We start from the raw sequence: 17,990 nt of genomic DNA on the forward strand, positions 1-17,990 counted from the left end.
GTAGGGGCAGGAGAGGGGAGGGGAGGGGAGGCCCCCTCCACTCCACTCCACTCCCCTCCCCCTCCTGAGTGCTTCAGCAGCAGTTAGCATTCCTCTTATGCTAATGCTGCAGCCCTTAGGCTACGGCAGCAGCAGCAAAGGAGAGAGAGACGCGCTGTGCGCTCTCTTTACATTCAGGCAGGGAAGCTCCGGGGAGGGGGAAAAACCTAGCTCCAAATATTGGTGGAGCAGAGCCCCTGATTATGAATATTCCTGGGGCTTTAGCTCCAAGAGCCCATATAAGTTGGTGCCCATGTTCTATATCTGAGCCTGTCCCCAGGAAAGTAAATGAGAAATGTTCTATTGATTTTAGTGGAAGCAGGAGCAGGTTCCATGCTTGTGTAGGTTAAATTCATCTGTGATTAAATGCTGTTCAAGTCACCTAAGAGTTGAATTTTTCCCAATAGCCTCCAGGGGGAATGAGAGGCACATTGATACAGCCATATACCAGCAGTAGTACGCAGAACCCCTAAGTGTTTGCCTTGCCAGCATTAGCTGGGGCCCAGGGGCTGGAGCCATGGCCTTGTTCCCATTCTGATCAGACATGTCTCTTTTGGACATTTGCTTCTGGAGCAGTTGCAGCCATAGCTGCCTCCCATGCAGGAGTATTAGAGCAGGGGAAGCAGGAGTCTTCTGCCTGGGCCTGCTCAGCCCATCCTACTTAAGAGTAGCCATAATTGTGTGAAGTTTTGAGAGAGAGGATTTGTGGGTGTTTTATCTCTTTATAGTAAATTTAATGTGCATCTGAAGGTGCCATTTCAACAGCAGATGGGTCTGAAGTCTGTTAATCTGCAAAACAGGTATAACATAGTGGGTAAAATGTAGGCTTCCTCTCACTACCCATCAATGTGCTTTAGCACTGACTTAGAGGAAAGAGAGCAATACAGTCTCCATGCCCATTCCATCCTTGCTCTCTCTGTTGGGCTGCCAGCAAGGGCACCTCTAGTGATTAAACACAGGACGAGACCACTACATTTATTTAGCTACTCTAATATCCAAATTTTAAAGTTTAGATATCTGATATAGTAACAAATATTAGCACCCAATTATACTATTGTATTTATATTTTCCAGATTGTACTGGAAGGTGTATTGGGACAAGATAATTCTGCCAGTATAGCAGTTTTTGAAATTAAAATAACTAGTGGATATTGTATTGGTAAGTACCATCCTTTCCCCCCCCCCCAATGTGCATAGATGAAAACAAAACATATTTTTAATAGAGAATAGTCTATCATAGTCCATGTAAAATGTTCACTATATTTAAACTGTGTGTGTACACTGTAGGTCTGTATGACACAGAGCTTCACTTAAATTTATATATTTCTGGGCTATTGCACATTCAAGATCTACTGTAGGACTCAGAAAGCTAGACAGCTGCAAATATTGGACATAACAGCTGCAATCCCATGACTAACTGTCCATTCATGCTTCGTTATGGAGTTACATAGTTACAGTTGTGTTGATTATTGTTCTTAAAGTAGGAATTTAAATCCCTTAATTCCCCATGATATTTCCCAGAGATCCCTACCAAAGTAATAAAATTGCAATGAGCAGGAAATATTTAAATTTTTAGGTAAATGTAGTGGTGATGAATCAGCATTTTTCCATTCTTGTGTGTATAAATAACGCTTACTTTGAAATGTTATCTTTTAGTGTAACATTTTATTGTGCTCCTAGTAACTTACTTATCACAAGCCTCACATGCTTGATAATTCACACATACTTTACTCTTCTTTGGGCAGGCTACTTTTTAAACATGAAGTTTAAAAATAATCATTACATCTGTTTGGCTCTGCAATGAACATTCAATAGACAGTGGGCCTTTCCGTTTTACAGTGCCAGCCCTGCTCCAGTTACAACAGTCACTGCTATAAATCTCAGCTATCCAGCTGCCCTTCCTAGCCTGTCTACCTGGCTATGTGACTACAGACCTCAGCCAGCCCCTCACTGTAGCTCCCTACACATACACCCCATTTAATTGAGCTCCATTCCAGTCTCTCTTGGACCCACTGTGGTTCACCAGTGGGAGCTCTGGTCTGACAGCCCTGAAAGTAGTACACTGAGTCCCTATTTTGGCATTTGCAATATTTTAATTGGCGCTAACTTTCAGCAATTAGCGAGATACCTTAGCAAATGTCAAAAGAACAAGTGGGATTGAACAGGATGTGACACACTGCTTCATAGCACACATCAAGGGTCAGTGGCTGTGGTAGCATAGCAGTTTACATTGCTTCCTTTGGCTAGCTAGTAAGCCCTGTAGCTGTTTTTTTTTCTTAGATTACAGAAGGCTAATATGTGGTCTCTACTAAGACAATAAAGTGGATGCTTAGCAATAGCCTTTCTTGCCGCTTCTGTAATGAACATATGTGATCTTGATGTTATCTGCAATTGCAGAATGTGACTTTGAAGAAAATCATCTTTGTGGCTTCATGAACCAATGGAACCCCAATGTAAACTGGTTTGTTGGTGGAGGCAATATTCGAAATTCGCAATCCATCTTTCCCAGAGACCACACACTTAACAGCGAATTGGGTAAGTGACAAGTAGATTATCTAAACTAATAATAATCTTTGCCCACAAAAGCATCTAACTTTTAACTTGCAGTAGCAACTAAAGGACCCAACCAGGTCACATGATTGAAATATAAACTAAGACTTCTTTACTTTTGCTTACCCTTTTGTCAATGAAAAATAAAATAAATGGTTGGCAAATAATATTGTGGCAAATATGCTGCAAAGGAAGGTCTGTGCTTTAAGAGAAAGTTAGGAGGCCAGGTCCTTGCTACTCATAATTCCCCTTTTTGCCACTCCTCCTGAGGCTACTTCCTTCAGATCTAGGCTGAGGGGGACAGAAAGGTGGTGTAAAGGCCAGCTATTCTCCATTCCTTTCCTAGATTGTGTTTCACGTACTCTCTGAGGTATTTATACTTTCCTTGTTCTCTTTATATTTCCCCTCATCTACTTCTTAATATTGTATGTGACTAGAAAAAAGTCCATTTATTTTTCATTCCAACATTTTCCTGTTTTAAGTTTCTCACATTGGAATGTGGGATCACATGGCTTGAGATATTTAAAACAAGAATGGACAAAGTATTGGAGAAAATACTGTAAGGAACAATCCTGCATTGGCAGATGGAGAATGGACTAGATGACTTAATAGGCATTTTCTATCACTAACATCTATGATTCTAAAAGTTTTGATCCTGTTTCTTTCTCATTAAGTTCTTGTCTTCATTTTCTTTCATTCCCATCATTCTTTTGGGTCTGTTTTACTTTCAGTGGTCAGGTAACTTTCATATGTAAGTCCTATTATCACTGATGTGTTCTGTAATCAATTGTATCTGCAGCATTAATAGGAGACTAAAACCCTTTCGTCTGTTCAGTGATTTAAGCCCTGATCCTACAAAGATTTTTATGCACGTACTTAACTTTGTGCACTGTGAGCAGTCTGCTTTAAGAGCAGGAGCGGATTTACCATGAAACAAACTGTGCGGTGGCACAGCCCCCCCCCCCCCCCCAAATGCAAGACAAATATCTGACAACCTGCCCCCGAGTCCTGGCTGCCTGCATGGCGTGGCCGATGGCCTCACGCTGCTCCCGGAAACGTCCGACTGTTGGCACGTCTCTGCGTGCCCCTGGCTGGGGTGGAGGAGGTGGCTCTGCAGCAGTGGAGCAGGGCTAAGGCGGCTCCTTGCCCACTCTGCCTCCCTTCCTCCACACAGCTTTGCTCCCAGAAGTGGCCAGCATGTGCCTGCAGCCCAGTGTGTGTATGTGTGTGTGTGTGTGTGTGTGTGTCTCATCACGCTGCCCCCTCCCCGAGCATAGACTCCACAGCTCCCATTGGCCAGGAACTGTGGCCAATGGGAGCTGCAGGGATGGTGCCTGTGGGCAGCGGTGCGCAGAGACCCCCTGCCCCTCCCCCCCACCTAGGAGCTACTGCCAGAGGGGTGTGTGTCCTGGTCACTTTGAGAGCTGTGCTGTCTGAGGTAAGCGCTGCCACCCTGCCCCCTCTCCTGCACCCCAGCCCCTGACCCAGCCCAGAGCCTGCACCCAAACTTCCTCCTAGAGCCCGCACCCGTCAGCCCCTCCCACATCCCATCCCACCCTCCTGCCCCAGCCCAGAGCCTGCACCCCACACCCAAACTTCCTCCAAGAGCCCACCCACAGCACCCCCTCCTGAACCACAACCCCCTTCCCCAATCAAGGTACCTCACTTTATTTTAATTTACTTCCCATTACTTATTATATGAGGACGAAGAAAAATGGGGGGTGGGGGTGGGATAAGAGAATGTTCTTTTTCATGGCTGGGTCCCAAGGGGGGAACCCCAAAAATGAAGCTGAGCACAGGGCCCCACTAACTCTAAATCCACCACTGTTTAAGAGCAGTCTGCTCAGTGTGTAGAACTAAGCATGTGTGTAAGTCTTTGAAAGATTAGGCCTTAAGTATCACTCTCATGGCAACTTTTCCTCATTTTGTATTGTGCTCCTTTACTCTAGTCTCATGTTCCGTTCATATTTTACATTCCGCTCTTCGTCCACTCCAGACTTGAGAAGATGTAAGGGCCTTATAGCTTACTGAAAGAACAGCAAATTGCTACAAACTTTTTTTTTTAATGAAAAGTTAGAAGTCTGAGTTGCTTTTGATATGAAAAAAGCTTCTACTTGGACACTGCTTTGTAAATATTAGAGATATTTTGTGAAGCAGTTGCCTCAGACATATAACAGATGTGTTTTCCTTTTTAAATATACAAGGAACTTGGCATGGGGGAAAAAAGTTGACTTTCCTCCCTTAATGGTAAGAGAGACTAAAAGATCTAATTCTCCTTAAAGCCGTATGTATTACCAAAAGCTCTGTTCAGCAGGTATTAGGAATTATACCAGGCTGAGTGGCCATTTCTAAGTGGGCTGTGTTGAACATATTCATATGTATTTTCCATATGGATTTGGCCCAAAATTCAGAAGGCAAGTGAATGTCTTATACATTGCTCCAAGAACTAGTATCCTGGTAAATGGGTCCTGCTCTAAATAAATACCCCTTACAAGGGAAACAAGACAAAGATATCTGTCACCACTTTTATTGGTTGTAACATTAGACTAGAGGAAACTGCTGCATTTTGCAACAGCTTTAGTCTCTGGATGAATTTAAGATGTAACCCCAATGAGATTTGCAGGTCTTCAGCACTTCTGAAAATCAGGCACAAGGTATCTTGACTTGAGCATTGAAAAACTGAGGCACACAAAATTAGCAAACTCTTCTACAAATTTTGGCCGTAGATTCTGAAAATTAAAAAGTACCTGTGTAACTTGAATGAAGGAACACGAATGCAAAAGCTAGTTAAACTCTAACTTGTGCTCTAAAAATAGAGCAGGTGTCATATTCAAATCATAGTGCAGTCTGTTACTTTTATTTTAGCATGAGCTTTCGTGAGCTACAGCTCACTTCTTCGGATGCATAGAATGGAACACACAGACAGGAGATATTTATACATACAGAGAACATGAAAAGGTGGAAGTATGCATAACAACAGGAAAAGTCTAATCAATTGAGATGAGCTATCATCAGCAGGAGGAAAAAAAACTTTTTGAAGTGATAATTAAGATGGCCCATGGCTGATTCCTCCTGCTGATGATAGCTCATCTCAATTGATTAGACTTTTCCTGTTGTTATGCATACTTCCACCTTTTCATGTTCTCTGTATGTATAAATATCTCCTGTCTGTGTGTTCCATTCTATGCATCCGAAGAAGTGAGCTGTAGCTCACGAAAGCTCATGCTAAAATAAATTTGTTAGTCTTTAAGGTGCCACAAGTACTCCTGTTCTTTTTGCGGATACAGACTAACACGGCTGCTACTCTGAAATCTGTTACTTTTGCCATTTTAACAGACTTTATTGATTTTCATGTGATCTACTGATTTTGATAGTACAACAAAAGAAAGTAATGCTGTTATATTTAGAGCAGTGACTATGATTCAGGTATAAAATCTGTGTAAAACTCACACATTAAAAATCTTATATTGGGATCCTGTTCTGACTGTTGTCATTTGTCGGGAAAAAAGACATGAAAGAAGAGATTAAAGCTCATCAGTGATTCAGTTAACTTGAAAAAGTTAAGAAATGTTCTGAAATCTTTATACATGATTGTTGTTCTCTGTAGTCAGTTTAAGAAAAAAGAAACCACCCACAATTATATCTAGGACAACTGTTATACGTTTACAGATAGTAAAAACTCATTGTCTGGATTTTAAAATTATGGTATATGACAACTTGCTGCCAGTTATAGAAACATTTTCATCCTTGTAATGCTGACCCATACATATTCCAAGCATTTGCTTATCATTGATACTGAATGGAAGAATTCAGTGAGCAGAAAGCATAGGGGATGAAACACAACTCATTTATGACATCGACTTAGATGGGGTTAGAAGGCTTTTATTTCTTTAACTTAACTAGGGTTCTGTTCTTGTAGGTTATAGAACACAAAGCACTTTAAAGGCTTAGAGGATCCTTCAGATCTCTCCCTGCACATAAAACTTATGCAGTAGATGCCTTTTCTTCACCACTTTGTTCGAAGTGCCTCTTTTACACTATAATAGCAAAGACAGGGCAGACTTTGTAGTTCCTTGTTGATGTTACAAGAAAGAAGTTGAGGGCATTCTAAGGGAAGCAATAGGCAAGACTTATAATTCAGATCTTAAACAATGTGAAGTGTGTGACAGAACAAAAAACCAGGAAATTAAGTGATGGATGACACCTCCTTAACTCATGTCACTGTACCTTTCACCCTCCACTCCCACAATTGTATGAGTTGAGTACAGAGTATCAGTCTAACACTGCTCGGCCCCCAGACAGCTAAACAATTGGTAACCAATTTAACTTGAGTTTAATATGTTACACTTTCAGTAGCCTACATTTGGTGACTCATTGTTGAGAATCTTTCACCATTTGTGGATGAGCTTGCCACAAACTGTGAAAGTTAAGCTGTGACAACTGGTAACACTGCCTGGAAACAATGAAGCATCAATATTGCCCTAAGCCAACTGCAGTCGAAGTGAAACCTAGGTTGGGAGGGTGGTGGCGAGGCATGAACTTGCCAGAGGCAAGTGATGGTCAAGTTAACCCTTTTCATAGTCCAAGATGAAGTTTATACAAACCAACACAAAAACCTTAAAATTTTAACGCTGTGGCATTTTACTCCACTGTTGTATATATTTTCAACCTGCTGAGCAAAATTTTTCCATTATATACTGATTAGAGATGAGGTTTATATTATTTTATGTCCTATAACTGTGCCAACTCTGGGTGTACATCAGAGAAAGAGAATGTAAATATGCATGTAGGCATACGCACATGCAGTTCAGATAAACAGAAATACATATAAAGGGTCAAATTCTCAGCTGGTGTAAATCAGCATAAATCCACTGAAGTCAATGTAGATTCATCAATTTACACCAATTGAGAATCTCTCATCATGTGTGTGCAGGAAGTAACCTACTTTTTTCCATTCTAATCTGACTGGGACATGGTAAGTGTCTGTCTTATTAATCTTTTCATTTGTGAGTTTGGAGAGCAGATTTTTTCAATCTAAGGTAAAACTGAAGGCTTAAATGACTCGAGACGGCAACAGGTAAGGGTTGTGATTGGTTTATTTATCTCTGGAATCCCAGTCTCTCAAAATCACAACCCACCAATATGCCATTCATAGGACTGTGCAGAAGAGAAGGAGAGAAGAGAAAGGGAAGCAACATTTGTAATCTCTCAAGTGAAGAGAGTATTACTACTATTAGCATTTCTAAGGGGGCCATCACAGTAGTTATCCAATGTGTATGATGTAGATGAGCAGCATATCAAATTTCTGCGCATCTATTGATACATCTATTTAATTGTCATTTTCACCATTATGTATATTCAAGAGTTTTATATATATATATTTTAGGTCACTACATGTATGTGGACTCTATTTATGTCAAGCATTTCCAAGAAGTGGCCCAGCTGGTTTCACCTAAGACAACAACCCCCATGTCTGGCTGCTTATCCTTTTATTACCAACTTCAGCAGGAGAGCGGCATTGTTTTTACTCTCTATATGAGAGATATAAATGGCTTTTATGAAGAGATCTGGAAAATAGACAGTACAATGAATACAGACTGGAGTTTAGCAGAGGTTGATTTTGATGCACCATACCCAATGGAGGTAAGACAATCAAATACCTGTGCAGTATAGCTATATCTTTCACAGTTTGCATTTCAGCTCCATATGTCAGTGCTGCCGACGTACCGCTTCTTCTCTACTATGTCATAAAATCAAATAGAACTGGGGCTCAGGACCCCTCAGGGGGCCATGAGGTTATTATATGGGGAGTCGTGAGCTGTCAGCCTCCACCCCAAACCCTGCATTGCCTCCAGCATTTATAATGGTGTTAAATATATTAAAGTGTGTTTTTAATTTATAAGGGGGGGGTGTCGCACTCAGAGGCTTGCTTTATGAAAGGGGTCACCAGTAAAAGATTGAGAGCCACTGAAATAGAACATGTGTATCCCTGTCATCATGTCTCTTACCTTCAGAGGGCCTCCTAGTGTCCAGGTGTGGCATTGCAGGCAGTGTCTCAGTCTAGCACCCCCTTTTTGTTGGTTTGTTATGTATGGCCTAGTCCTCCTACCAGGTCTCTGTTCAGTTCATTTCCCTTCTGGGGTTAATAGAACAGTCCCCAAAATAGGAAACTCAAAGTCCATCTCCTGACCTCTATCTGGTGCTCTGGTGCTTGATATTCTTGGCTTCTTTTATCTTTGCCTGAGTTTCCCCTCTTGGTCTGGGAACCCTGTCTGCCCTCCCCTCTGGATTCCAGTCTGGGGACCTTTATTTAGGCAGTTAAGGACTGTTCCTTCAATCCCACCACCATTTTCCCTTTACTTCACACATCAGCATCCTCATAAGATCAGCAGGCTCTGTTGTACCTGCATTGACTCTGATTCCTCACAGCTTCTCCTGGGACTAGCTCGGGAGGCATCTCCTGCAGGCCAGTCTCAGTTCCTCTCTGCAGCAGACGGACTGTACTGCTAGCAATTCTTTGCCCCTTTCTTCAAGGCAGTCAGTAGCTCTCTCCTATGAACAGGAGTTCCCCCTCAGCCCTCTCCTTGGAGCTGGGGGTGTGCCTCACGCCTCTTGCCTAAGATTAGTCAGTTGCAAGGCCTTGTGCCAGCTCCCCTCAGCTGAACACCTTTCCTGGTAAGCCTTTCAGTCTGGAGGGTTCGTCAGGCTAGACTTCTGCTGTCAGCATCTGCCTGCTCTTATGGAGGAGGAAGTCTTTATACTGCTCCCCTTCTTCTAACCCCTTCCTTGCCCTGCCCTCTCTGCAGGATTTGGGCCTTTAAAGGTACAGTCTTCTGATTCCTTCCCTAAGCACCATTTATTCCCAGGACTCTTAGGTCTCTACATGTATCTTTTGAACTCTTCTGAACATTTAAATGGCCAAGCCATGTGGTAGGGCTGACTAATAGGCACAGTTGCCCTCTATCGTGGCCTACCCCATTGCAATCTCATTTGAAAATAAATGCACTTTTAAAAGTTGTGGTAGCTAATGCACCTGAGTGTACTCTCTGGGGTGCATTATTCCTTTCCCCTGCTCAGATAGGATGCCTCCAGCAACCACAGCATAGATCTTACTCCTCCTAAACCCCCCTTAACAGAACTGTCTCTCAAAGCTAAAATTGAGCTCTATTATTTATTATTCTAAATCTAAGGATATCCAAAAGAAATATCAAGTAGAAGGTGTTTATTCTTTGCTAACTCTTGATGCTTCACAAAATGGGAAGAAGATTCCATTCCTGACCACCACCACCCCCCGCCCCAGCCTTGAAATGTTCATGTGCATGGACCAGGATTTGACTCGCAGTGTTCTGTGATATAACTGAGTTAATCCCAATACCTGCACTATCCTCTCAAAGAGGTTTGGTAGTTTTTCTAAGTAATCTGATCAGAATTCCAGATGGTGAAGCTGTGTTAACACATTGTAATGACATACACAATAGATAAGTAATAAATTGCCATTTATTTTTTTCAGGTTATTTTTGAAGTTGCTTTCAACAGTGCCAAGGGAGGCTACATTGCTCTTGATGACATTTCTTTCTCTCCAGATTATTGCAGCAATCAGACAGGTATGAATTCTTTTGGGTATTTACTTTCCATAGCTTTTCTCCCTTTCTCTGCCTCCTTTTGTCAGTCTTGGAATATACTATAGTGACATTCAAATACTAGCCTATTCAATTTAGCAATGCCACTGGGCTCCTCCTCCTTTTAAGAAATAAAATGGGATTGTAGAATAAATGATGCATGCAGATCAGAAGTGAGGGTAATTTACCTTTTGAGGAGCGCTTTGAGATCTGATGATGAAAAGCACTATATATGAACTAGGTATTATTATTATTATTATTATTTATTATTAGCCATTGAAACAACATACTTAGGGATATGGTGGATTGTCCATCATACGAAGTTTTGAATTCAGGACTGGATATTGTTCTAAAAGGTGTGTTATAACTCAAACAGAAGTGATGGGCTTGATGAAGAAATTACTAGGTTGGGTTTTATGACCTGAGTTATGCAGGAAGTCAGACTAAATTATCATAGTAGTCCCTTCTGACTTTAAAATCTGTGAATCTGTAGATCACCAGCGCTTCAAAACTAAAGCACAACATTTTAAATTTTGAGTAGGAATAAAGATTATTTTACCTCTGTATTTGGCACCGGTGTGACCACTGCTGGAACACTGTGTCCACACTTCAAGCAGGATGTTGATAAATCTAGAGAGGGTTCAGGGAAGAGCCCCAAGAATGATTAAAGGATTGGAAAACATGCTTCTAGTGATAGACTGAGCTCATTGAGTTTAACAGGTAACTTGACCACAGTCTGCAAGTGCCTTCAAGGGGAACAAATATTTGATAATGGGCTCTTCTATCTAGCAGACAAAAATATAACAAGATAATGACTGAAAGTTGAAGCTAGACAAATTCAGACTGGAAATAAATGTTTATCAGTGAGGGTAATTAACCATTGGAACCATTTACTAACAGTTGTGGTGGATTCTCCATCACTGACTATTTTGAAATCAAGATTGGATGTTTTTCTAAAAGATATGATCTAGTTCAGACAGGATTTATTTAGAGGAATTTCTATCACAGACTTCTAGGTCAGACTTCTGGCCTTGGAATCTATGAACATTTTTACAACATATTTACAGAATGTCATTCATTTGGGCAATTGATCCAAAATAGAATGGTCTGCCCTTCCTCCTAGACAAGCTGCATGCTCCATGCTGCAACAGGAATACTAGTTAGAATGCTGCGATTCTATCTCCCTGAGGTTAAACAAATTACCACAGAGGCTGAAGCTGGTACAGCATGCCTCTGAGGGAACGTGGGACTGGGACAGGTGCCCAAAATTAAATAAACAAGGTGCTATGGTGGGAGGAGGCCACAGGTGACTGGCAAGGGCTGTATCCTTCCCACAATGATTAACACTGGGACATGTCCTATCCTTCTACGTGCCTGGTACGCCATTTCAGAGTTGTAAATCGGAAGATACCTTTTGGGGTCATGTGGCCTACTCACTTCCCTCAGTTGATGGAGTGACTAGCTGCCTCTGAGAGGGGAGTTCTGTCAGGATTTTATTAGGTTTCCACAACAACAGAACTAAGCTGGATCCACACGATTGTTGCGGGGCAGTTAGGGCCAGGATTCAGCCCTTGGCAGATACAGTGTCTGTCCCTGGACTAGCCAAATACTGTTTAGTTGGAATGTTGCTTTTCATTGCTAAGTAACATTCTAACAAAATGATTAATGATTTCCTATCAAGCCTTTGGTCACAATTTTGACTTATTTTGAAATGGGAAGGGAAAAATTTTTTTTGTACTGATCTAGTGGAAAACAGTTTCTTCCTTTTTTACATCTGTACATGGTCTCTGCAGACTTTATCTGCACAGCTTAAAGATGTGTTCTGCGGAGGGCATGAGACTGAGGTCCCAGATGTGTTGCTAATCTATCAGTCTTGGTTTATTGAATGTAGTTTTTTGTATCACTATCTTCTCTCCTCCTGTTCTGGTTTTACTCATTTTTGTAAGAGTCTATGCTTGGGATTTATGTATTTTGATTTCTTGATTGTTTGCAATAATGTTGCACTTTGCATTTATTACTTATGCTGTAACGTATTGTCCTTTTCTATTTTAACTTTCAGATGTTGTTTACTTGATGGGCTAAATACAGTCTGTTACCTTTTAGAACACCACAAACAGTTTATTCTAAATATCCTGATGCAAATTCTTATCCACTGTAAGTGCATGGAACTCTAGGTTGTCAGTGGAGCTACATCCACTTACACCAGGTCTGATTTTGGCCTATTAAGTTTTTCTGTGTGAGAAATTCATGCCAGTAATTTCCTTGGTGTTTTGTTGAAATATGTTCAGTTACATTTTAACACTTCAGTCTTGTCACCAATTCCCATATTTCCATCTTTAGTTGCTTTGAGTACTTCTGAAATTGCTTTCTCTTCCTGCTTGGCTTTAGTGATTCTCTGCCTCCAGCTGTCCAGGGGACTGTATGTGTCGGCTCCATCTGAAATCCTTTGTTGTACAATAGTGACATTAAGTTTGATTTTTTTTTTCCCTAGGAGTCCTGATTCAAAAGTGCACAATTATTACCTCAGGTCTTCAAAAATCTACCAGCCACCCATTAGTCAGAGGACTAAACTTACTAGCCACAGGCTGATTCAAAAGATGGGGCCTTGCTCTTCAGGCCAGTGCCCTAATGAAAAGCTGAGTTAAATCAGCACCCAGAGTCAGGGTGCAGGGATTCTTTCGAAGTGCTGTTCTTGTACCTTGTTTGACACCTCCATCTTTCACAGCTGGCTTGTAGGTGTCTGTTAAATTTAAAGCCACCACAGCCCTATTTGACTGATGGAAAGGAGGAGGAGCACTTGCTTTCTGTTTTTCCTTTCTACTCAGGGTCTTCCAGCTGTTGTAAGGAGTAGTATCTCCAAAACATTAATCCTCCCTTGCCCTCCTAGTTGCAGCAATAGGGTTGGTTGCAGATAGGGCTGGTCTGTTTTCGGTCTTCTGTAGCTTGGGAAAACCATGAGCAGTAGTAGAGGCATGGAAACTATATGTCTGAAGACTCAGGATGATAGCACTGCATTAATTTACATGTGGTTCACATTCAGAAGGTTATATTTACAACTACAAGGGCTAGAACCTTTTTTCCTTTTTGCTAAACTAAAGCTTAGATTTCACTGAAATTGATAGCATGGATCCCCACACTTACTATGGGAAAGCTCCTACTTGGCAGTAGCAAGCAAACTTTTCAATCTTTGTATTAGCTACTGTACTGTAATGCTAGGGAGGACTGACCCAGGCCACCACAGAGCTCACATAGACATGACCTACCACCTATAGGAACATCACCTGATTGCCATATGTTGATTTTTTTCCCCCTCAATAACTTGTAAAAATGATCTGTGAATATCTTTGAGAGAGAAGCATTTTTCTTAGAAGCAGCCTGCTGGGTGGGGATATTTTTAGATTAAAATTCTGGCCTTTGAATTCCACACAGCAGGAAAACCAAAAAGCCTTCAGCATGGCTGAAGAGATTAGCTCAACTCCTTAATAAATTACACCATTTATAGTGATGTTTTCCTTTGTGCAGTGAAACATGCAATACTAATGAGAATTGAGCAAAGCTCCAGATGTCAGTAGCCATAAATAAAAAATACTACACCCCCCCACTTACCTTTTAGGAAAGGAGGGTTTGTTAAAATGAATGAATAAATCTTAAATATTTGTCTTAGAAGGTTATCACACTGGAAATCTAAATATTATTATACACACACTTTTTGTCTGGATATCTTTTGAATAGAGTAGGACAGAAAAAATGTCTGGATGTCTTTATGCATTACATCCTGAAGGAGAAATTTTATTTTCTTTTGACATCTTTTGCCTATTTATTTTTATGGGGACTGTGAAAGAGGTATATTCCCTCATCGGCAAAAGATAAAAAATAGGATCCATTTGTCATACAAAAATGATAGTTTGATGTCAGCCTGACTATGTGCCATATGTATAAAGTGTGTGTGTGTATCTGCTTGTCTTCTGCAATACACCCAATTACTAGTCATGAACAAACAGAGTTAAAACAGAATACATTTTGGCATTCTTGTTCTTCAAATACTTATGCATACTACAGTATATTTCTCCTAGCAGAGCATGTTTATCTTTTTGCAGGATTTTCTTTCAATCCTGCTGAGGCAAGCTGCAATTTTGAGGAAGATCTGTGTCATTTTTATCAGGATCACAAGGATGGCCCTGGCTGGAGCAGAGTGAAAGTAAAGCCTAATGCATATAGGACAGGAGATCACACTACTGGATTAGGTAAATCAAAAGTTCATTTAACTGGAAAAGTCCAACTGGATATGAAGGTTAAATTACTCTTTATTCCAGAACAGGCTATGCAGTTGACATACTGCTCTGCATTGGGGGTAGGGCAGAGAGATGCTGCCCCAGGGGCAGTTCTGTAACCCAAGAACCTGTTAGTGCCAGCTGGCAAAGGGCCACAGAGTGGGTGCATAGAGAGTACAGGTGTCTCCCGAGTCTGTCGTGTACATTCTGTTTCACCAGAGAGTGTCATGTGCATCCTTTAATAAACAGTTGTCATACTGATCCTCAGAATTGTTGCAAGATGTCTGTACAGATGATAGTTAAAGAGTTGTGTATATGTACTGAAAATATATTTTAACATCTGTCACAACCAAAGAGGAAAACACGTTTTCTTCCAGAGTGGAGGTAGGATGCATATCTGTCGAAATGTAAATTAAGCATTGTAAGCCAACACAATAGAAGACCCATTTACATAGAGAGTCAACAGAAAAGGAGCAACAAGGGGGGAAAAACAAGCTATGGGGGTTAGCCTAGCTGTGTGCAAAGAAAATGGACTTGGGGTGGGAGTATATGCAGGAGGCAAGGAAGACACCCCTTTATCCTGCATCTAGGAAGTAATCAGGCAGTGTGATTACATTCATAAAAATGGGATCTCAACCAGACTTGGTGGAAAACGCTGCAAAGGACATTTGGGGTGAGAAATTTATTTAGAGAAGGTAGTCAACACAAATTTACGCCCAATGAGGATCTGTCCCATACTATTTTTCAAAGCATGCAATGAACTACTTGTAGGAATTTATAATAGGAGTTTTGCGTAACTTTTTTAATAAGGAGAGGCACATGAATATATACTCTATTCAAGCATCCTGCTGATTAAAAAAGCAAGAATTGCATACCAGTAGTGCTCTTACCTCTCCAAGGCAGGGGCTCAGGATATCTGGTTGTTTGGGGAATATCTTTTTTACATTGTGGTTTCTGACACTACTCATATAGAACCTTTTTGTGTAGCATTCACCACCATTCAACCACAGCTACCAGAGAGGCTTGCATCTTCTGTATGAACTATCTAGTGAGGACCTGGCAGTGAATAACATGCCGAGTGCCCTAGCATTACCTCCTCTGATAAGGGAGTGGTAACCCTGAAATTGAGTCAGGCTGCCAATGGAGCCAGCAGGATACTATAAAATTGAGGGTTTTTTAAGGTAATTCTGCAAAGTGTTGATCTCCAGTGAAGACTGGAATCTGGCCATGTGCAGTCTTAAATTTGTAACGGCAGGGAGTTTATTTAGGATTTTGATTTGAGCACTACAAACAGGGGTTTTATATAATTTATTAACCTGCTAGTGGAAACTCTCTCATTAGCACCAAAATCTGCTGAAATGACTAAAGCTTCTTTTACCTGTGAATAGGCTTTGTGAATTGTTTATTAGAAAGACTCAATAATTGCACTGTTTCACAGGTTATTACTTATTGGCGAATACAAAGTTTACCTCACAGCCTGGGTACATTGGACGTCTGTATGGCCCCTCGCTGCCAGGAAACTTGCAGTATTGTCTGCGGTTTTATTATGCCGTATATGGATTTTTCAAAATGAGCGACACCCTGGCTGTTTATATCTTTGAGGAGAATCATGTGGTTCAAGAGAAAATCTGGTCTGTTTTGGAATCCCCAAAGGGAGTCTGGACTCAAGCTGAAATCACCTTCAAAAAGCCTATGCCTTGCAAGGTAACAACCAGCATTTCTTGTGTGTGTCTTTCTCAAAGGTGTAGATGGAGATTTTTAATTCACTTCATTTCTAGAGGGAATGTTAATCATCTTTGGCCCAACACTGCAAGGTGCTGAGAGAGTCTTTAGCTTCCAGTGAAGTCAATGATGGAGTGGAGGGCAATCAGCTTGCAGCAGATGGTCAGAATCTTTGGGCACTTGTTAGCAGGTTTATCCTACTATTTGTTTGTATTGAGATTGATGGCCTGGAGGCACAATCAAGGATCGGTGCCCTATTATGTTAGGCACGTTACATACGGATAATGAAGAGAGAATCCTTGCCCCAAGAAGTTTGCCATCTGAGTAATCCTGGTGCTCACTTTATTCCAGAGGATATTAGTCTGAGTTACAGCTATAGCTGTGTGCAACTCGGTGGATTTGATTCTCATGGGCTCCATGTACATATCATCATTTTAGTTTTGCTTCACAGGGGTGTGACGGGGCAACGCCTCACTAGCATGGCGCCTCCTGCTGGTCGTCCTGGGAATTAGCTCTTCCAGCCTGGAGCGCCCTCTGCAGGCCGGTGTCTCACCTACCGCAGGCCCCCATGTCCCACCCAGACCGCAGGGCCCCTTTATCTTGGGGTGCTGCCCTGTAGCGAGGCGGCCTGGTTCCCAGCCGCCCCAGAGGGGGACAAGCCCTGGCTGAACCCCTCTATATGCCCCCTGGCAGTGCCCCACATTCTGGGTCCCCCCCTCTCAGGGGAACCTCCACCCTCTATCCCCACCTTGCCTCAGTGGCTAATGCCAGTCTCCATGTAGCCCCTGCTCTCTGGGGCAGACTGCAGTCTGTAAACCATTCATCGTCGGCAAGGGGGGTTAGACCAGCTGCCTCTGCCTATTCCCAGGCTATACTTTTGTAGTCCCAATACCTTTCATAGGCCCCTTTCAGCAAGGCCTACAGCCTGGGGTTTTACCAGGCCCTTCTCAGAAGCTAGAGAGAGATTCTCTTCTGAGCTCCTGGCCCACAGCCCTTTTTATAGGGCCAGCTATGGCCTGATTGGGACATGGCCCCCAACTGTGGCTGCTTTTTCCAGCCACAGCCCTCTCCAGGGCTGCTTTAATCCATTCAGGGCCGGAGCAGGGTGACCACCCCGCTACAAGGGGATTTGCAGCTGCCATTCTCATTTTCAAGATTTAACAAGCCCAAAACCTCAAAAGCAAAAATTTCTGCTCAAACTGCTGAATTTCTTAGTTTCTTAGTCAAAACTACCAAGTTTCAACCTGAACTCAGAAGTCAGTCCAAGTTCAGACATTGGTGAAGGTTTTGTGGAATCTGGTTGGAGTTTGTACCAAAAATAGGTGAATTAACAAAGTTTTACTCAGACCCATCCACACCAACCCTCAAGCAGGTCATCACACTCCTACTTTTCTCTTTTTTCCCCCAACGTTAATTTGACTTAGAGAATCCTCACATCAAATTCAGCCTAGAAGTCATTGCATGAGTTATCACTGTTCCTCTCTTGGGGTTTGTCTACACAACATCAGGGAGGTGTGATTTCCAGCACTGGGCAGTGCCGCCCAGAGGGGGGGGCAAGAGGGGCAATTTGCCCCAGGCCCCGAGCCCCAGAGGGGCCCCCACGAGAGTTTTTCGGGGCCCCTGGAGCGGGGTCCCTCACTCGCTCCAGGGGGCCCGGAAAACTCTTGCGGGGCCGGGCGCAGGAGCTTCTTCGCTCCCGGTCTTCGCCGGCGGCGGGAGCGGGGGGGTCCTTCCGCCCCGGAGCGGAACGACCCCCCGCCGGCGAATTACCACCGAAGGCGGAGCGGGAC

General features: G+C 42.3%; 1 protein-coding gene across 3 annotated transcripts in view; it reads left to right on the forward strand.

The window, feature by feature from the left end:
- The window catches only part of MAMDC2 (MAM domain containing 2), a 108,006-nt gene that overhangs the window by 56,270 nt on the left and 33,746 nt on the right, over window positions 1-17,990 (forward strand). For all 3 annotated transcript variants that reach the window (XM_045022501.1, XM_045022500.1, XM_045022502.1), the window contains exons 4-9: window positions 1,113-1,197; window positions 2,436-2,573; window positions 7,975-8,231; window positions 10,099-10,192; window positions 14,305-14,451; window positions 15,917-16,182. In XM_045022501.1, the coding sequence (XP_044878436.1) occupies window positions 1,113-1,197; window positions 2,436-2,573; window positions 7,975-8,231; window positions 10,099-10,192; window positions 14,305-14,451; window positions 15,917-16,182 (987 nt within the window). The remainder of the gene's footprint in view (window positions 1-1,112; window positions 1,198-2,435; window positions 2,574-7,974; window positions 8,232-10,098; window positions 10,193-14,304; window positions 14,452-15,916; window positions 16,183-17,990) is intronic.

The sequence above is a fragment of the Mauremys mutica genome, chromosome 6, assembly GCF_020497125.1.
Source record: "Mauremys mutica isolate MM-2020 ecotype Southern chromosome 6, ASM2049712v1, whole genome shotgun sequence".
Classification (NCBI taxonomy): Eukaryota; Metazoa; Chordata; order Testudines; family Geoemydidae; genus Mauremys; species Mauremys mutica.